Source organism: Tyto alba, unplaced genomic scaffold, assembly GCF_018691265.1.
Source record: "Tyto alba isolate M040663 unplaced genomic scaffold, T.alba_DEE_v4.0 Super-Scaffold_8, whole genome shotgun sequence".
Classification (NCBI taxonomy): domain Eukaryota; kingdom Metazoa; phylum Chordata; class Aves; order Strigiformes; family Tytonidae; genus Tyto; species Tyto alba.
In genome coordinates this window covers 19,725,191-19,742,746 of record NW_024881329.1, presented here as the reverse complement: position 1 = coordinate 19,742,746, position 17,556 = coordinate 19,725,191, and the positions used below count along the sequence as shown (strand labels likewise).

The window sequence follows — 17,556 nt, the reverse complement described above, 5'->3', positions numbered from 1 at the left end:
TGTGTGTGTGGGAGGGCGGGGACTGCGGTGGCACAGCTGCAGGGCAACCTGAGCATCACCGCCACATGCCACCGGGAGGGGGGGGGGGACCTGCCACCTGCAAACCGTCCCCGTTCGTTGTCATCCTGGGATGGCTCGCCCCCCCCCCCCCCCCCCCCGCCCCGCCGGTGCCACGCGGGATGTCCCCTCACGGCGTGGGCGTGAGGATGCCACGTCTCCCTCTTTGTCCGAGGGGATGGAGACCCCGCCGGGGCTGGTGGGAATGGGCAGCGCGGTTTCGGTGTCCCCCCCGGGATGTGGGGGGGTGTGACCGTCACCGCGCGTTCCAGGGACACCGGGAGCACCCCCGCACCCCACCCCGTGGCTTTTCCAAGGGCGTGGCCGGAGGATTTTATTCCGCGATCCCCAATTTGTCTCGTCACGGAGCGCCCAGAGCATGGCGAGGTGGGGGGGGGGGGGGGGGGAACCGGGGGCGGCCCCGCCCACCGTCCTCCCCGCCAGCAGGGGGCGCCGCCGCGCGGCCGCGCCACTCCGGAAAGATCCGAACGGCGGCGGAGGCGGGCGGAGGCGGCGAGAAAGGGGGAAAAGGAGAAGGGGGGGGGGAAAAGGATGGCGCAGGAGATCGAGCGGCTGCGGGCGGACGGCGTGTACAAGGAGGTGCTGCGGGAAGGCACCGGACCGCTGCCCGACTTCCGCGACGGCACCAAGGTCAGAGCCGCCGCCTCCGGGGCTGAGGGGGGTGGAAATGAGGCGAGGTGCGCATGCGCCCCCCCCTCCAGCGTCGCCATGGTGACGCCGCGGCCTACCTTCCCCGCCTCAGGCCACTTTCCACTACCGGACGCTGCGGTGCGGGGATGAGGAGGCGCCGTTGGACGACAGCCGGGCGCGGGGGAAGCCCATGGAGCTGATCGCCGGCAAGAAGTTCAAGCTGCCGGTGTGGGAGGCGGCGCTGAGAACCATGCGGCCGGGGGAGCGGGCCCGCTTCCGCTGCGACGCTAAGGTGGGGGCGAGGGGCGGTGCGGCGTGGGGGCGTGGTTTGGCGCTGGGGGCGTGGTGTGACGATTTGGGGGCGGGGCCCGCGCTTAAAGGGCGTGGGGTGATGGTTTGTGGGTGAGGGCCCGCACTTTGGGGGCGTGGTGTGTTGATGGGGGGGCGTGGTGTGATGGGGGCGTGGTGTGATGGGGGCGTGGTGTGATGGGGGCGTGGTGTGTTGATGGGGGGGCGTGGTGTGTTGATGGGGGGCGTGGTGTGTTGGTGGGGGCGTGGTGTGTTGGTGGGGGCGTGGTGTGTTGGTGGGGGCGTGGTGTGTTGGTGGGGGCGTGGTGTATTGGCTTGGGGGCGGGGCGTGATCGTTTGGGGGCGGAGCCCGTGCTTAGGAGGCGTGGTGCGTTGGTTTGGGGGCGGATCCCACCCTTATGGGGCGTGGTGTGCTAGGTTTGGGGGCGGAGCCCGTGATTAGGGGGCGTGGTGTGTGCTTGTCTGGGGGCGGGGCCTGAACTCAGGGGGCGGGGCCGCTCTCCCTTGGTGGCACTGGGGTGCGAAGCCAGGAGCGTCCCCGTCCCCCCCCGCTCCCCGTCCCAGCGCCGTCTCCCCCCGGCCCCCACAGCACGTGGTGCTCTACCCACTGGTGTCCAAGAGCCTGCGCAACATCGCGGCGGGGAAGGACCCGCTGGAGGGGCAGCGGCACTGCTGCAGCATTGCCCAGCTGCACGAGCACTACTCCCTGGGCTACCCCGACCTCGACGAGCTCCAGAAGAACCCCCAACCCCTCATCTTCGACATCGAGGTGCTCAAGGTGAGGCACCCGCTTGCTTCAGTGTGGGGAGGGGTGGCCGTGGCTCCCCCCACTCCCAGCCCTGTGCCAGGGGGGTGCTCGGGGGTGGTGGCTGTGCCCTCATGTCGGGGTGCCGGCAGGTGGAGGCACCCGGCTCCTACCAGCAGGACCCATGGGCCATGACAGATGAGGAGAAGCTGCAAGCCGTACCCCAGATCCACAAAGAGGGCAACGAGCTGTACCGGCAGGGCAAGGTGCAGGAGGCAGCTGCCAAATACTACGATGCCATCGCCTGTCTCAAGAACCTGCAGATGAAGGTGGGGCTCCCCCAGCCCTTCTCTGGGGTGCACACAGCTCTCCCCACATCCCTCCCCGCGAGCTTCCCCTCACTCTCCCCTTTCTGTCTCATCCTTCAGGAGCAGCCCGGCTCGCCAGACTGGATCGAGCTCGACCAGAAGATCACCCCTCTGCTGTTAAATTACTGCCAATGCAAACTGCAGTGCGAGGAGTACTACGAGGTGCTGGATCACTGCTCCTCCATCCTCAACAAATACGAGGGTAAGGAACCGCAGGGGTTGCCGAGGGGGCACCGGTGAGGCCCCCAGCCCCCAACCCAGCCCCTCTCTCCCCACAGACAACGTCAAGGCCTACTTCAAGCGGGGGAAGGCCCACGCGGCGGTGTGGAACGTGGCAGAGGCGCAGGCTGACTTTGCCAAAGTGCTGGCCCTCGACCCCTCGCTGCGCCCCGTCGTCTCCAAGGAGCTGCGGAGCCTGGAAGCCCGCCTGCGCGAGAAGGACGCCGAGGACAAGATCCGCTTCAAGGGCATCTTCTCACAGTAGAGCCCCCGGCTCTCTGACCAGGTTCTTCTAGATATTCCACATGTGGAATGTTCAGCGGACGTTTATTAATGTTTAATACAAGTTTTACTTATTTGAAGTGGCCCGGGAGCCCGCCACGGCCCGGTGACACGGCAGTGCACTTAAGTCGCAGTATTAAGCAGCGTCTAGCAATCGCAGCGCCCGGGTGAAGCGCGATCTAAAGGTGAAACTCCTCACCGGGCTGCAGGCTACACTCATCGTCACGCCAGGAAGGGAGGCGGAGGGGTGACACGAGCTCCAACCCGCTGCTCTCTGCCACCTTCTTTTAGTCATTGTTTGATGTTTTTATACTTTATGTTGGGCTGAGCCACCGCACCCCGGGGCTGGCCAAGCTGTTTGGGGCTGCAGTGCCAAGTCTCAGCCCCAGCTCTTCCCCCTTCGTGCCTGTACTCCGCACCCCGTCCTGCATCGTCACTTCTCAAGGCTGCTGCTATCATCCCAAGCCCGTGTTTCCTCTATACTACGTCGTCATCCCAGCGTCGTAAATATTTTATATAGAATAACTGCTTGTTACACCTATCTATATAAAACTCTGGTCATGCTATGTCAAGATAAACAAAAGTAAAACTAGACACAGGCACCTAGTCACTCAGAAAAATCGCTGTTAGAGGTAAATGAGGTAAAACAAAGGTGGGGGCAGGCCAGGAACAGGGAGCCTGGCAAGCCCTGGCCCTGCGGCCTTGCAAACTCATGGCAAAACTGAGCCCTTGCTCTGCTAAGCACTCCCGCTGTCGTGGTTGTGTTACAGCTGCTGAACGACTGTTCCAAAGCGTAGAGCCAAGAAGACTCTCCATCCTGGGGCTCACGGTGTAAAAGCAGCTTTAATGCGCACAGGGGGTGCCCCCCACACCGCTGCAGCACCCCAAACCCCACGGAGCCCTCAGCCCGTGCCCAGCCTGAAGGTGACAGCGGGGTGGCCAAGCTGGTGGCTTTCCTCCTGCCCCCACAGCTCCTCCATCCCTCCCTTGACGCCGCGCCTGTCCATGTGCAAAAGGTTTAACCGCCCACGCGATGAGCGGCTTGAAGTTAGCCTCAGTACATACCCAAGCGCGGGGGTGCAGCCCAGAGCTGTAGTTCCCAGCAGGGACAGTCTTTTCCCTGCCCCTGATGTGTCCTGACCCAACCACTGTGCCCCAAGGCCACCTCCCAGCGTGACACCGTGGCCCTGGGTCCGTGGCTGGGTGGGAACAGAGCGGACACGGGGGCCTCGGCACCTCATCTTTACATCGCTTTTATTTCACACCAAAATGAACAGAGGAACTGCTTTTGAACCCTGGCCCTTCCCCTGCCCTGCGGCTGGCGACACCAAATGGCAATAAATAGGTGGGGGAGGTGGGGAGCAGGGAGGTGCCGCTTGCTCTGGAGAGTAGCCACGGCCCCCCAACACCGCCCTGGACCGATGACCCCGGGTTGGGGCAGCACACCAGCTCCCCAGGGGCAAACCCCACCAGGCACTGCCCAGCAGCAGCTCTGCAGCCCCAAAGGACGGGGAGGGGGGATGGGGTAGCAGGGTGGAGGCAGAGCTGGGGGGCAGTGGGGGGGTAGGGGGTAGCTCAGCCCCCAGGGGATCGCTCTGGCCCTCGGCGGGGCCTGGAGTGCCATCTCCAGGGTCCCTCACTTTCAGGGGACCCAGCACCCTCAGCTCCTTCCTCGGGGCTCGGGGCCCAGCACAGGCTCTGGCCCCAGGTGCTCCTGGCTGGGAAATGAAGGCTGCAGTGGAGGTGGGGGGGACAGTGGGCACACACCCCCCTCCCCCTCACTCCTCACCCTCCAGCTTGAGGCTGACGCTGCGGGGTTTGGCCCGGGGCAGCCCGGGGGGTGCTGACGGGGGCCCTCCATCGCGCTCCACCTGGCTGGAGCCCCGCGATCGCAGGAGCTGGCTCTGCTTGCGGAGGAAGTCGACGGGTGCCGGGCAGCCGTAGGTGCCTTTGCCCAGCACGGGGCGCGGGGGTCCCTTGGGGGAGTGGGCCAGGGCCACTGCTTCCAGCTGGGCCAGGTGGGCTACGTAACCCTCGGAGAGGAACTGCGGGACAGACGGACAGCCTGAGCAGGCAGCCCCAGCCTTCACCTGCTCCCTCCATCCCCTGTGGGGTCAGCAGTTGTCCCCTGCAGCCCCGTCCTGTCCCCCAGCCCCACCAACGTACCTGGCACTGGTTGTGGAACTTCTTGACGGCCCGGCCCACGATGTAGATGTGTGCCGGCGCGAGCCCCAGTGAGCTGTAGACGGAGACGTCCTTGGTGGAGCCGTAACCGGCGACGATGGTGATCTCTGCCTGCCCACGGATGGGAGCATTAGGGCAGGGAGCGACCCTTCCCACGGGGACAGCCACCCCCAGGGGACTGGGACAGCCTCACTGCAATGCCCATGGGGTGGGAGCTGCCCCTCTGTGTCCTGAGAGAGGGGGCCAACCCTGAGCATCTCCACACCCAGCTCCACTGACCCCCCAGGACAGTGACAGGCACAGCCCACGCTCCCCCCTCCACCATCAGCCCCACGTCCCCTGCCCCGCAGCGTCCCCGGCCCCACCTCAGTGCGCAGGCTCTGCAGGAAAGCGGCTTTCTGGCGCAGGGGGTCGTGGGTGAGCCCATCGCAGAAGGAGACGGCGCCGTGGGGGAAGTTGTGCTGGGAAAGCCAGGCCACCACACGATGCTTCTGCATGTCGGGGCGCCCCGTCACATAGATGATCATGTAGCCCGAGTCCTGCCAGTGCCTAGGAGGGGACATGCATTGCTGCCAGGAGCCCATGCGGGGACAGTCCTGCCGGTGGGAAGCCACCAAGCATCTCCCAACACAATCACACACAGGTGCTCCCTCCAAAACCTTCCTCCTCCCAGGGATTTTATCAAGGCTGAGCTGCAGGGTATCACAGGAGGCTCCAGGACCAAACCCAGGAGCGGACTGTTTTCCCCACAAGCAGGCACCAGCGCAGAGCTGCTGTAAAAACTCTGTGGACAAGTGGGCGGCAGGAGATCCCCCAGCTCATCCCAGGGAAGGCAGCCTGCTCCGCTGTCCCCGCTACCTCAAACCAGGTTGTCACTTGTCCCCCCCCTTATTTGAAGGGCACCTACCGTACGACATCAACAGCCCCCGCCCGCACTTTGGGGTCACTGCCCATGATGGAGACACTGGCGGTGAAGGAGCCATCGATGCTGAACACAACCGACTCGGTGCCTGGGGCCACCACCGTCAGGTACGCCTCGGCGTAGCTGTGGTCCCCCCTGGGCCAGGAGAGGGGGGAGGCTCAGGGAAGGCTCTGCCATGGCAGAGAGGGGGGACAGGAAGACCTCTGCCAAAAAAGGCTGGAGGGGGAACGGAGGTGGCACCACACACCCGCACCTCACCTGACCACCATGCGCACGGGGTAGATGCCAATGGCCAGAGCCTTGTCCGGAGGGATGGTGAAGGTCAGGCGCCCGCTGCCGCTCGTCACCTCGGTGCCGTAGTACAGCCACTTCCCCGACAGTGGCTGCGTCATGATGTAGATGTCCACCTGGATGGGAAAAGGGCTGAGCATGGACCGAACCTCCAGATCCTGCCGTGTCCCCAACCTATAAAGCCTTTACAACCCTCTTCCCACATCCCCCAAGGTCCGACGGGGTCCTGTTCACCGCCTCCCTTCCCCTGTTGTGGGTGACACCAGCCCCATGCCCCCTCCCGGACACCCCCACCCTGTTTGATGGGGTCGTGGTGGCACCCACGAGTACCTTCTCCCCGGTCAGCGTCACCACATCCAGGGGCCCGTACATGAAGCGCCCGCTGAGGACCTGTGCTTTGCCCTCGCACACGATCACATCACTGGCCCGGTGGTTAGCCGTCACGTTCTGCAGGGACACGGGAGGGGCGGGGAGGGGGGGACACAGTAGCTTGTGCCAGGGTCACGGGTGGCACCCGAGGGAGCCCCTGAGGGGGCACACGGGCCCCACCGAGCTGTGGGACCATCCTGGCATCCTCCTGGCTGATGGGAGCAAACCCTCCCAGCCACATCGCCCCACAACCAGGGTCTGCCCAGGCACCCGGGGATTGCTAGAGCCCAGCAAAGGGTGGGGGCTCCCGCTGGCCATGGGACACGTACCCGGATTTTCACTTGGGTGCGTTTGCGCTGCCACTTCTCCTGTGGGATAGCAGGGCTGTAGATAGAGCTCTCCTCGCTCTCCGCCGGCTGCGGCCCTTCCTTCTCCATCACCTGCCAAGCAGCACGAGCCCAGCTCAGCCTCCAGCCAGTCCCACTGAACTGTGCTGCCCACCCTCTCCGTGCTCGCCGTACCTGGCGCAGGATGAAGGCCACCACGTCGGAGGACTCCCAGTAACTGGCGTGGAAGAGGTGGGGCAGGGTGATGGTGGGGAAGGCGGTCAGGGCGTCGGGGCAGTACAGCGAGTAGTCGATGCGCTTCGGGCCCCACCAGCGCTCCAGGACTGCGGGGAGAGCTGGCATGAATCTGTCCTCGGACCTTCTCCCGCGTCGTGCATGCCCAGGCACCAGCGTGGGATGGCATGGGCAGGGGTGGCACTTACTCTTGACCACTTCGCTGGTGCTAGCGGGAAGGGGGGGCTCTGCTGGCTCGCTGCCCCTCCAGAAGCCCCCAAAACTGCCAGTGGGGGTAGGGGGAGCGGCCACGTCCACCTCAGGCAGGAACAGGGCAGAATGCATCTGCAGGGCTTCCGCTGAGGAGAGGAACGAGTGAAGACACCCAGAGCCCCCCATGGGGACACTGACCACCTTGGGACCCCACCTCCAGCACCCCAAAGAGGTGAGAGCAGGGCTTGCCCGTCACTTTTCCCTCCACTTTTCCTGCAGTGCTGTGGGTGCTCTGGGTATCCCGGTGCTCATAATGCACCCCGGGGTGCTCGGGATCAGCCCGGCGTGGGGGGGTTGCTCACCCAGCAGGGAGGAGGTGCCGTCACCCAGGGGGTACTTCTGGTACCGGGGCACGCTGAGCGGCGGGACGGCGTGGAAGGCCTTGGCCAAGAGAGGCTCCAGGCGAGAGGCGCAGGGGTCGGCCGCATGGAAGAGGTTGTAGATTTGCTCGCAGGCAGGACGCAGCTGGGCCACTGAGGCAGAAAAAGGGCAAAGAGGGGGTCGGGGCTGCTCAGTCTGCATGGTAAGGAGCCTGACGGGGATAGGCACAGGGCAGCACAGCCAGGAGCTCAACACCCAGAGTGGGAGAAAGCAAAACCCAGTGAGAGGAAAGGCTGGGGGAGGCAAACCCAGGACACCGGTGACAGCCAAGGGTCAGGCTGGGGCTGGCACAGAGCGGGGAAGGGGACACCCGAGCAGCCAGGGCTGGGTGTGCAAGGGGCTCAAAACCCAAGCAGGGATTTTGGGGGAGGTCCCGGGGGGGCTGCACGACTTGGGGATGAGCCCCATGGGGAGGGTCAGGGGCTGGCACCGTGGCTGGCGGGGGTCCTCACCATCCAGAGCAGGCATGACGGTCTTGCGCAGCGCGAGCACCAGCCCCAGCGGGGAGCCAAAGAGGAAGAAGCCGGATACCTTAAAGTCGAGGCGAGTGCTGGCACCCTCCGCCCCGTCCAGCGTCCGTGGTGCCTCTGCCTCCAGCGGGGCCTCACTGGCCTGCAGGCTGGGACAGTGGGGACAGTGGGCATGGGGAAGGATGGTACTGTCCCACTCCCACCAGCCTGGGGGCAAAGCTGTGCCCGGCCCGGCCCCGTTATCCCGAAGGAGCTGCTGGAATCAGGGGAGCTCCAGCAAGTCCCGCCAGGCTGGTGCAGCCAGGGAATTCGCATTTTCCATAAAGCATAAAAATTAGTCAGGAGATCAACAGGGTTCCTGCTGCTGCCGACCGTCCCTCTCGCTCTCACCTGCACAAGGAGCTGTGATGGTGGCTGTCCCCTTGCTCCCGGCATGGCAGCTGTGGCCCCAGCTCGGGGCTGGCTTGACCCGAGCCCGCAGCTCCGTCCGCCCCGTCAGCCAGCGGGTCCCTGCCGCCGCACAGCTCGGGAGAGATGGGCTCTGTGCTCTGTGGGGAGAGGAGGAGAGGCAGTGCCACCACCAACCCTTTCCCCACCCTCCCTGACCAGTGGCGGGGGGCCGGCACTCACCAGGCTGCCGCGGCGGCTGCTGCTGCGGCTGCCCCCCGAGCCCACCCGGCTCTGGCAGAGCGCGTCGAAGCCCAGGATGCTGCCCACACAGTCCCCCAGCAGCACCACCTGCGAATGGCATGCACACATGCTGATGAAGGACGGAGCCCCCCTCAAGCCCTCAGCCCAGGGGCAAAGTTCCCACCGGAGCCAAATCCCGCCCGGAGCAAAACCTCCCCCCAAATCCCCACTCACCTGGCCGCAGAAACCAGCCCCCTCCCCGGAGTGCAGGAAGGAGCTGTACGCCTGGTTGGCACGGGCGATGACGGCACCCACGGCATGCTGGTAGCTCCCCGAGGAGGTGGCCAGCAGCGGGAGGGCTGCCAGCGGGATGTGGTCCTGGCTGCTGGACAGGCTGTCCCTGTCATGGCTGTAGGGGCTGAGCCTGAAAGGGACATGGGAAGGGGGACGATGACCGGGGCTGCCTCGATGTCCCCATCCCACCGCATGATGCTTGCTCACCCCAGGATGTTACCCCCAGCAGTTATCCCCATCCCATCGCTTGTCCTGGATGCCACACCAGGAGAAGGGAAAGTCCACCACCTCCCCGTTCCTCCCTCCCACAGCCCCGGGGAGCAGGGGGTGGTTTTGCAAAGGGGACAGCCCCCCCCGCCTCCTTGCCCAGAACGTGGCCCCGCCATCCGTACTTGGAGACGAGGGCGTAGGCAGCGGCGCAGATGGGCGGGCAGGGGACCAGGCGCAGCGCCACGTGCCCCAGCGCCTCGGGGAAGTGGACGCGGGTGACGGCGTCGAAGGTGGCCGCCAGCGTCTGCACGTCTGCCTGCTTGGAGCCCGGCTCGCCCGCTCCCTGGTCCAGGATGTTGCCGCTGTGGAGGATGAGGAAGAGGGCGTGGATCCGGCACGTCTGCGCCGCGCTCTCCGCCGAGCCACCCTGCGGGAGGGAGAGCGCTGCTGTCGTCAGCACCCACACCAGGGGACACGGCCCGAGGGGGTGGGACACACAAGTGAGATGCACCTCGGGGAAGCTGGCCACCCCCAATCCTTCACCATCCACCTTGGTGCCGCTGGCTCCGTCCCCTGTGAGCACACGGCCCCGGTGAGTCCAGCCGGGGTGTCCAGGCAGGGGTCGGCCCCCTCTCAGGACACCCACGCTGGGATTTGGGGTTGTGCCCCGCCCCTCTGCTCACCCAGCACCTCATCCAGCTCCGCCGGCCGCTCCAGCGTGTCCAAGAAGTCGTTGGAGCTCCACTTGGTCATCTCCTTCGCAAAGACCTCGTCGCTGTCGGACAGGTCCTCTGCGGCAGCAGGGAGGGGACCGTGGGTGGGGGGAGCACCCCTGTGCCTGCACCCCCACCCCAACAGCCCCTTGCCACGCACATTCAAGCCCACCCCAAGCTGGTGTCCCAAGCCCCTGCCACTAAAACGCCAAGCCATGGCCCCAGGGCTGCTCCACCGTACCGTGGGCGTCAAAAAACTCCTCTTCGGAGCTGTTCTCGGAGTCACGAGCGATGTTCTGCATCCGCCACTCGGAGAGGCTCTGAGGAGACACCCCCCCTGCCACCAGCATGGGGTCAGCATGCAGAACCCCCTCACAGCGAGACCCCGCTCCTGCCCCACAGCTCCCCTCTTCTTCCTCCACCCAAAGCCTCCCCTGGGAGACCCAGGGCCACTCCTGGGGCACCCAAAGACCCCCCCAGGAGACCCAGGGCCACTCCTGGGGCACCCAAAGCCCCCCCCAGGAGACCCAGGGCCACTCCTGGGGCACCCAAAGCCCCCACCAGGAGACCTAGGGCCACTCCTGGGGCACCCAAAGCCCCCCCCAGGAGACCCAGGGCCACTCCTGGGGCAGCCAAAGCCCCCCCTGGGAGACCCAGGGCTACCCCTGGGGCACCCAAAGCCCCCCCCCGGGAGACCCAGCGCCCCTCTTGGGGTAACCAAAGCCCCCCCAGGAGACCCAGACCAGGGAAGGGAGGGTCCCCTGACACATCTCCTGTGTAGAACAGCAGCAGCTGGGGGGGTTAAGGGACCCCATCCCACCCACACAAGACCTGAGCTCTCACCTCCATGCTGGGAAGAGTAGGAAGACCGGGAAGAGGTGGACCACTGCTTGGCAAAGGTATCGTCAGGGGAGGCATCGGCCACCCCCTGCGCCTCGGCCCCCTCCTGCCCGCTGGCACCCCCCGGCTCCGGCCGCCCCTCGGGGCTGGGCCCGGCAGTGGGGGGTTCCTCAGCCTCGCCGCACTTGGCCATTTTCTGCGCCAACATCCGTGCTGTCTCCTCCTCCAGCTGCCGAATGTCCTCCATGGTCAGGTCCGTCCACTCGTCCTGCCAGCACCAAGCCTGGCGATGGGCGCGCAGCATCACCTTCCGCAAACCTGCGGTGACGGGGAGCAAAGGGTGGAGGGGGGAGTGAGCCCAGCACAGCCCCAAGGCTCCCCAAACCTGCCCTCTCCCACCCCGCAACCAGGGCCAAGGGCTCACCGCTGCAGCCCCCACACTCACCCACGTCGTGGATGAACTGCTCGATTTTAGACTGCATTCCCCAGTAGCGAAATTCCACCTTGCAGAGCTTGTAGGCACACATCAGGGGCCCGCTGCTGGACACCTCCAGCCAGTCGTCCCCCAGTGGGCCCCGGCCCGTCTTGGCTGAGTGATAGAGCTTGGGGTCCTCCTCGGGCTTGTATTCCCCGGGGGAGATGGGGTCACGCACGATGTCGATGGTATCTGTGGAAGGGAACAGCGTTCGTCACCCTGCAGCACTCAGCGAGGGGATGCAGATGGGTGGGAGCCCCGCCTTGGGCAGAAAAGCAGAGAAAAAAAGACAAAAATCAAAGGGGGTAACCGTCAAATTATTCCCCCAAGCCATGCGCTCAACATAGCTGGTAGCAAATGCTCTCGATCCTGCAGCTACAACATCAAAGGAGCCCCAGGGTGCACCCGAACACGTCCCCATCCGTGCGTGGCTGTGAGAGGTGCCGGGGGGCAGTGGGGGGAGGCGTGGAGGCGGGCAACGAGCCAGGGCTGACACACATACGCGCATTAGCCGGGAGATTTGGCAGCTGGGAGGGTGGCCCCGGCGACCCCGGGGCTGGTGCCGAGGACGAGCCAGATTGAGCAGCTCGGCGGAGTGGTGAGCCCCGCCAGCTGTGCCCCCTCACCCCCCCCAGGCCCAAGGGTCCCCCCAGTAACAGGGCACAGAGTGCAGCAACACTCCCCCTCCCCCCCCAGCCCCAACCCAGGAGGAGCCCCTGTCAAGCCAGGGGGTGCAACGGCAACATCCCCATCTCCCAAAACGGTGGCAGCCTCCCCACAACTGGAGGGGGGGGGGCAGGGGTCACAGATGGCACCCAGGAAAACACGATCCAACAGACCTTGGAGGGGCTCACCCTTCCACAAACCCTCCTGCAGTTTGGCTGCTCCAGCTCAGTCTGGGGGAGGGCCCTCAGGGGGTCCCAGGGCACCCCACTGTCCCCCAGGACCTTCCCACAGAGCTGTCCCCAGCCAGTCCCCCCAGCCCATCCCCAGGCTGTGCCAGACTTTGCATTTATTTTCCCCCCATTGATGCCCTCAAGGCACCTGCTGGCCTCTTTCCTCCAGCTTGGGCCAAAAAAAGGGGGAAAAGGATGTTTAAGACTCAGAAAGAGAGACAGGTGCTCTGAAGCAGGGCTTTTCCTGGCAGTGGGCAGCTGAAATACAAGGCGCTGCAAGCCCTCTAAACCTCCCCAGGCTGCAAAACATCCCACAGGCTGGGAAAGCAGCACCCAGGGTGTCCAAATGATGCAGCAAACACGAGCCCTTCAACAAGCACCCGGCGGGCTGGTCAGCAGCAAGGAGCCGGGACGGGACCTGCCGGCCCCGAGCAGCTCCCAGCAGCATCACTCACGCAAGGGCCAACGAGTCCGTTCGCTTTTATCGCCGCGAGAAAACTGGCGAGGACACAATTATCCCTGCGGTTTGCCCTGACCACGTTACCCTGCTGCCCTTTGAAACGTGAGATGGGGTTTAAATCTGTCGGTGCTATGGGACACCGGGGTGAAAGCGAGAGCTGGTGAAGAAAATCCCAGCGGGGTCAGTGTCCCGGCTGGTCCCACCTCGGCGCTGCTCCCCATGACAGGCAGCAGCCACCCAAGATGCAGCATGCTCTGTGGAAAGCCCACGGGATGGGCACCGGGGAGGAAATTCAGGCAGGGCAGCAGGCAGCAGGCACAGGGCCATGCCCTGCCTGCTACCCGCTCAGCCCTGCTTGCTGCCCCTGTGGGGACATGGGCAGAATTTGTCCCCTCCAGCCCAAGCCCCCGGCATCCCGGCCGGACATCCCCGGTGCCGCAAGAGCCAATGAGAGAAATAGGTCAGATGAATCATTTCCTCCGAGTGCCTATTTTAGGCCTCCATTTTAAGAAGCGGCTCGTCATGCTTTGCACTCCAGTGCCTAAAACGACCAGATCGACGCTGCCAGGAAAGTGAGGCTGCAGCGGCCGGTGACAAACCCGCCGGCGAGGGAGGAATCACCCTCCGGACCCACGGCTCTGCCCACCGGTGTCCCCGGCAAGTGGCGGAGGGGCCCAGACCTGGAGAGTGATCTGGAGCGAAGGCTTGGGAAGCAGGGGAAGCAGGGCAGGGGGTGGGAAAATGGGGACACGCTTTTTCCAGCTCCCCCCTCTCCAGCTGAACTGAAAGGGGCTGCAGGAGCCCAGCATGGGTTCCCACGTCCACCCGGAACAGTACTGGGAAGGTAAAGCTGGGCCAGACTGACTGGGACAGGGGTTGGGATGTGGAGGAAGAGAGGAATGAGCTGTCTCCAAGAAGGAGAGGGCTGCAAACAAATATACAGTCAAGGGAGGAAGGCAGAGAACAACATTGCCCCCCCCCCCAAACGTCTTTAATGTGGACTCTGGTTTAGTAGGGCTGCCAAGGGAGGGGGCAGGGGCAATGTCCCCTGCCAGGGTCCCCCCATAGCCATCCCCAAAAGTCAAGGGCCAGCAGGGAGAGCAAAGCCAAGCGCGTTGCAGACGCCAAGCCCCTCGGGCACTGTGGCACACCCACACACCCAGCTTGGGGAGCACCGCATGGGAAGCCTGACAGGCATCGATAGGGGTCCTGCCCGGCACCGTGAGCCAGCCTCGCGGCAGCCATACACACCCAAAATCCTCTGCCTCTTCTCAGCCGCGCTCAGGTTGAAAACGTTGGTCTGCTGGCCCGCGTCTGGCCGGTAGTACGTCTCAATTTCGATGGAGAACTTCTCCACGAAGGGGCAGGTGTACCTGGGGGATGCAGGGGGGACAGGGCTGAGCCCGGCGGCACAGCTGGCCCCACAGCCCACCCCACAGCCCCACCGGGTCCTACCTGGTGCGGGTGTAAGGGTAGGCGTTCCAGGACTCCTCCTCCACCTGCAGCGCGGCTTTGGGGAGCAGTGCCCGAAACCAGCTGGGGATGTGGGAGCCCACGTGGTAGATCTTGTGGGTGTACTGGCCGCTGCCGCCAGGGCCGTCGCTGTAGGGCCGGTTGGCCAGGATCTCCACCCCACTGCCCTCACCGCTCGACTCCTCGCGGCTCTTCTTCTGTGGGGAGAGCCGCTGGATGAGCACGGCCCCCCCGCCGCCCCAATCCTGACACCCCCACATCCTCAAGTCCTGGCACCTCACCTGCACCCTCCCGCACCCCCCTCCAGCCTCACATCTACTCCTGAGACCCCCTGCTTGGCTCGGCAGTCCCTAACCCACCCGAAACTCACTGACACCCCTGCACCCCGCCAATCCCCTGGGGTCAGCCCCCTGCACTTCCCAGGCTCAGTCCTCCAGCTCCCTGCAGCCCCCCAGCCCCCTGCACTGCCTCAATATTCAGCCCCGCCCATACTCAGCCCTCTGCACCCCCATCACTCAGCCCCACAGCCCCCTGCACTCCCCATTCTCAGTCCCCCAGTCCCCTGCACCCCACAATGCTCAGCCCCTCAGCCCCCTGCACCCCTCATTCTCAGCCCCCCAGCTCCCTGTACCCCCAATGCTCAGCTCCCCCCATGCTCTGACCCCCAGCTCCCTGTACCCCCAATGCTCAGCTCCCCCCATGCTCTGACCCCCAGCCCCCTGCACCCCACAATGCTCAGCCCCCCAGCCCCCTGCACCCCTCATTCTCAGCACTCCCCATGCTCAGGCCCCCAGCCCCCTGCACCCCCCCATGCTCAGTCCCCTCATGCTCAGCCCCCCAGCACCTTGCACCCCCCATTCTCAGCCCCCCCCCCCCCCCCCATCTCCCTGCACCCCCTAGTGCTCAGCCCCACCTGGATCATGTACAGCTGAGCCACCTGGTACTCCTCCAGGCTCATGGGCAGCAGGATGTGGTACTCCTTGATGAGCATGGCGGCGGGGGGGCAGCGCCAGGGGGGGCAGCGCCTGAGGGGGCGGCCGGCAGCCCGCCTCAGCCCGGCCCGGCCCAGCCAGGCCCGGCCCGGGCCCGCCCCGCTCCCATAGCAACGCGCCCCCCGCCCGCTCGGCCCCGCTCGGCTCCCTTCGGCTTTTTCCGTATCCTTTCGGCTCCGCTCGCTCCCTCCCCCCCCCCCGCCCCTCCCCTCCCCTCCCGCCCACCGCGCCCCGCCGAACCTGCGCTGCTCCGCACCGGCCCCTCGGCTCGTGACATCACAGGCCGTTCCCACGGAAACGGCCGTGACGTAGGGAAGGTGGAAGGGGGGGGGGGGGAGCGTGACGTCAGAGGCGGGAAGGCAGCGAGCGCCGCTGCACAGGGACTCTGCGTGTGACGACACCAGCCCCCCCCCCCCCCAAAGGGCCGACCCTGCACCTCCGCGCTCAGAAAATTTTAAGTTTTTATTTTAAAAAAGTGTCACGTCCCCCCCTGACTTTATAAAAAAAAAAAAAAAAAAAAAAAAAGTGTTAAAGAGCATTTTGCTGATTCCTGCAACTCTCAGCCAGAGGAACAGCTCCAGGACACCTCACCCCCAATGTGAGCCCTTCCCCAGTGCACTGACATCCCCCCCCCAAGTGCCCTCCAATGTCCCCATCACCACCAGGACCCCACGGGCACCCCAGCATCCCCCCCCCCCTCCACGGGGATGCAGCCCGAGGCAGAGTCCCAACCATGTCCTTTATTTATAAAAACACGCATTTATAAAGAGAGCGGAGAGCATGGGGAGGGGGCAAGGGGGGGCAGCACGGCAGCCTCTCCCCTTCCCCCCCCCGGCCACCAGCGGGGCGGGGACACCGGGGCTCCCCGCTAGGGGGTCCCGGGTGGCAGCAGCCGTTACGTGCGGGCATTTCGCTCTGTCTCGGCCAAGCACTCCCTGACCAGTGCCCGGGCGTGGATGATACCTGCGGGGAAAAGCAAAGGGACACCCCACATCAGCTTCCAGCCCCCCCGGTCCCCCCCCCAAGCACCGGGGACCGGCTGGTGTGTGTCATGTGTGTCCCGTCCCGTCCCCCCCCCCCCCCATACCCCGCTTCAGCCGCTCCATGGCACTCTTGCTGCCGGCGTAGGTGGGCCGGATCTCCTTCCCCATCTCCTCGATGACGGAGAGCAGGTCGGTGTAGGTGCTCTGCGAGCCCTGAGCCCCGGGGGGCTTCATCGCCTGCGCAACGGGGGGGGCACGGAAGGGCTGAGGACCGGCCCCGCCGCCGCCGCCGCCCCCGGTCCCGCCGCCCCCCGCCTCACCTGCACATAGCCCATGGACGGCGGCCCGAAGTCATTGAAGAGCGGCCGGAAAGGAGCGGCGGCGCCGGGGACGGAGCCGGAGGGCGATGGGACACTCGTGGCTACGGGAAACGGGAGGGTTACGGGCTTGCAACCCCCTCCCTCTCCCCCACGGTTACCGGATGGGGGGGGGGGGGGGGGGGGGCACTCACCGGCGGGCGGCGCCCCGGGCCCCGGTGGGGCGGGGCTGGCGCTGGCAGCTCCGGGGGTAGCGGGGGCGGGAGCGATGGGCTTGTAGGACATCCCCGACGGCCGCCCGCCGCTCCCGGATCACCGGAGGGGCGGCGGGGGTCGGTGAGCGGCCCCCGCGCTCCCTCCCGCCGGTTTGGTACCGCCGCCGCCTCTCTCGGCTGGGCTCAGCCCCACACAACCCGACTGGAACCCGTCGAGGGGAATGAACGGCCGCCGGTGCCGGTGAGACCCGGCCTCCCCCCACCCCACACACACACACACCACCGCTACCGCTGCCGCTCGCCCTGATGACGCAGCTACGCGACGCCGCGCCAACGTCACCGCGCCGCCGCCCGCCTCCAGTCACCGTGGAGACACGCGGCGTCGGCTCCGCCCCCTTCCCCCCCCCCCCCATCCCCTCAGGGCAGCGGCGGGAAAGGAGCAGGGGGGGAGCGGCTCCGCTGCGACCCACGGTACCGGCGCTTGGCGGGATCCACTGAGGAAAACCTGAAGGAAAGGCTGTGCCGGCCCCCGAGGCTACGCAGGTGAGGAGGTGCCCGGGGGATCCCCGCTCCCTGCGGGGCGGGGGGGCCCGGAGAGGTGGAGGTGTGGGGCGGCCTTGGGGAGACAGGGTGAGGTGTACTGCGGGGGGAGAAACACACACAAGCATAAGGAGGGCAAATTTTACTTAAACTCAACCTAAAGATGAACAGAAGTCCTTCGAGAGACTTTTTCGTTTCAAAAGGGTGAAGATTGAAAAAAAAAAAAAAAAAAAAAATTTGTTCAGACACACCCCCCACCACCATCATCCCGCCCGAGTGTAATGCGGAAGCAGAGGATTTCCACAACTCGGATGTGCTAGAATTACCCCAAACTGTCATCCCCCCCCTCAAAAAAAAAAGGGTGGGGAGCCTGCCCTGCCTGCAGTGCGCCTCTCCCCTTCTCACCCGTGCTCCTGGGTGGAAAACGGTAATGCTTT

At 65.6% G+C, this 17,556-nt stretch overlaps 3 protein-coding genes across 4 annotated transcripts; 1 reads left to right on the top strand and 2 right to left on the bottom strand.

Moving 5' to 3' along the window:
- The first annotated feature begins 541 nt into the window (after window positions 1–541).
- On the top strand, window positions 542–3,233 carry LOC116962504 (aryl hydrocarbon receptor interacting protein). The gene is made up of 6 exons (XM_042785433.1): window positions 542–708; window positions 821–1,000; window positions 1,607–1,795; window positions 1,915–2,091; window positions 2,191–2,332; window positions 2,409–3,233. Exons 1-6 carry the CDS (start codon window positions 610–612, stop codon window positions 2,612–2,614), a joined length of 993 nt encoding a protein of 330 aa, XP_042641367.1. The 5' UTR covers window positions 542–609; the 3' UTR covers window positions 2,615–3,233.
- A 635-nt stretch (window positions 3,234–3,868) lies between these two features.
- On the bottom strand, window positions 3,869–15,391 carry PITPNM1 (phosphatidylinositol transfer protein membrane associated 1). 2 transcript variants are annotated; one of them, XM_042785380.1, is made up of 24 exons: window positions 15,305–15,391; window positions 14,986–15,097; window positions 14,055–14,269; window positions 13,851–13,972; window positions 11,214–11,435; window positions 10,772–11,086; window positions 10,170–10,265; window positions 9,899–10,006; window positions 9,727–9,788; window positions 9,398–9,642; window positions 8,946–9,135; window positions 8,712–8,819; window positions 8,472–8,629; window positions 8,064–8,230; window positions 7,533–7,703; window positions 7,167–7,316; window positions 6,919–7,067; window positions 6,727–6,837; window positions 6,359–6,475; window positions 5,996–6,144; window positions 5,723–5,872; window positions 5,181–5,364; window positions 4,798–4,926; window positions 3,869–4,676 (listed from the first exon to the last, which is right to left on the bottom strand). In XM_042785380.1, the coding sequence occupies exons 2-24, from the start codon at window positions 15,061–15,063 to the stop codon at window positions 4,410–4,412; spliced, it is 3,663 nt and encodes a 1,220-aa protein (XP_042641314.1). In that variant the 5' UTR covers window positions 15,064–15,097; window positions 15,305–15,391; the 3' UTR covers window positions 3,869–4,409. The 2 variants fall into 2 exon arrangements, with proteins under 2 accessions (XP_042641314.1, XP_042641313.1); XM_042785379.1 differs by lacking the exon at window positions 15,305–15,391 and having other exon boundaries at window positions 14,986–15,237.
- A 398-nt stretch (window positions 15,392–15,789) lies between these two features.
- On the bottom strand, window positions 15,790–16,904 carry CDK2AP2 (cyclin dependent kinase 2 associated protein 2). The gene is made up of 4 exons (XM_042785453.1): window positions 16,559–16,904; window positions 16,368–16,468; window positions 16,152–16,284; window positions 15,790–16,027 (listed from the first exon to the last, which is right to left on the bottom strand). The coding sequence occupies exons 1-4, from the start codon at window positions 16,647–16,649 to the stop codon at window positions 15,960–15,962; spliced, it is 393 nt and encodes a 130-aa protein (XP_042641387.1). The 5' UTR covers window positions 16,650–16,904; the 3' UTR covers window positions 15,790–15,959.
- Window positions 16,905–17,556: the final 652 nt, after the last annotated feature.

Excerpts from the sequence above, each read along its gene's own strand:
- CDK2AP2 (XM_042785453.1), bottom strand. The coding sequence starts at position 16,649 with ATGTCCTACAAGCCCATCGCTCCCGCCCCCGCTACCCCCGGAGCTGCC. Across the intron at positions 16,285-16,367 it reads CGTCCATGGGCTATGTGCAG|GCGATGAAGCCCCCCGGGGC; the intron begins GTGAGGCGGGGG and ends CCCGTTGCGCAG. Across the intron at positions 16,028-16,151 it reads CATGGAGCGGCTGAAGCGGG|GTATCATCCACGCCCGGGCA; the intron begins GTATGGGGGGGG and ends TTTTCCCCGCAG.
- PITPNM1 (XM_042785380.1), bottom strand. The coding sequence starts at position 15,063 with ATGCTCATCAAGGAGTACCACATCCTGCTGCCCATGAGCCTGGAGGAG. Across the intron at positions 11,436-13,850 it reads GAAGAGGCAGAGGATTTTGG|ATACCATCGACATCGTGCGT; the intron begins GTGTGTATGGCT and ends TCCCTTCCACAG. Across the intron at positions 10,007-10,169 it reads GGAGTTTTTTGACGCCCACG|AGGACCTGTCCGACAGCGAC; the intron begins GTACGGTGGAGC and ends CTGCTGCCGCAG.
- LOC116962504 (XM_042785433.1), top strand. The coding sequence starts at position 610 with ATGGCGCAGGAGATCGAGCGGCTGCGGGCGGACGGCGTGTACAAGGAG. Across the intron at positions 1,001-1,606 it reads GCTTCCGCTGCGACGCTAAG|CACGTGGTGCTCTACCCACT; the intron begins GTGGGGGCGAGG and ends CGGCCCCCACAG. Across the intron at positions 2,092-2,190 it reads TCAAGAACCTGCAGATGAAG|GAGCAGCCCGGCTCGCCAGA; the intron begins GTGGGGCTCCCC and ends CTCATCCTTCAG.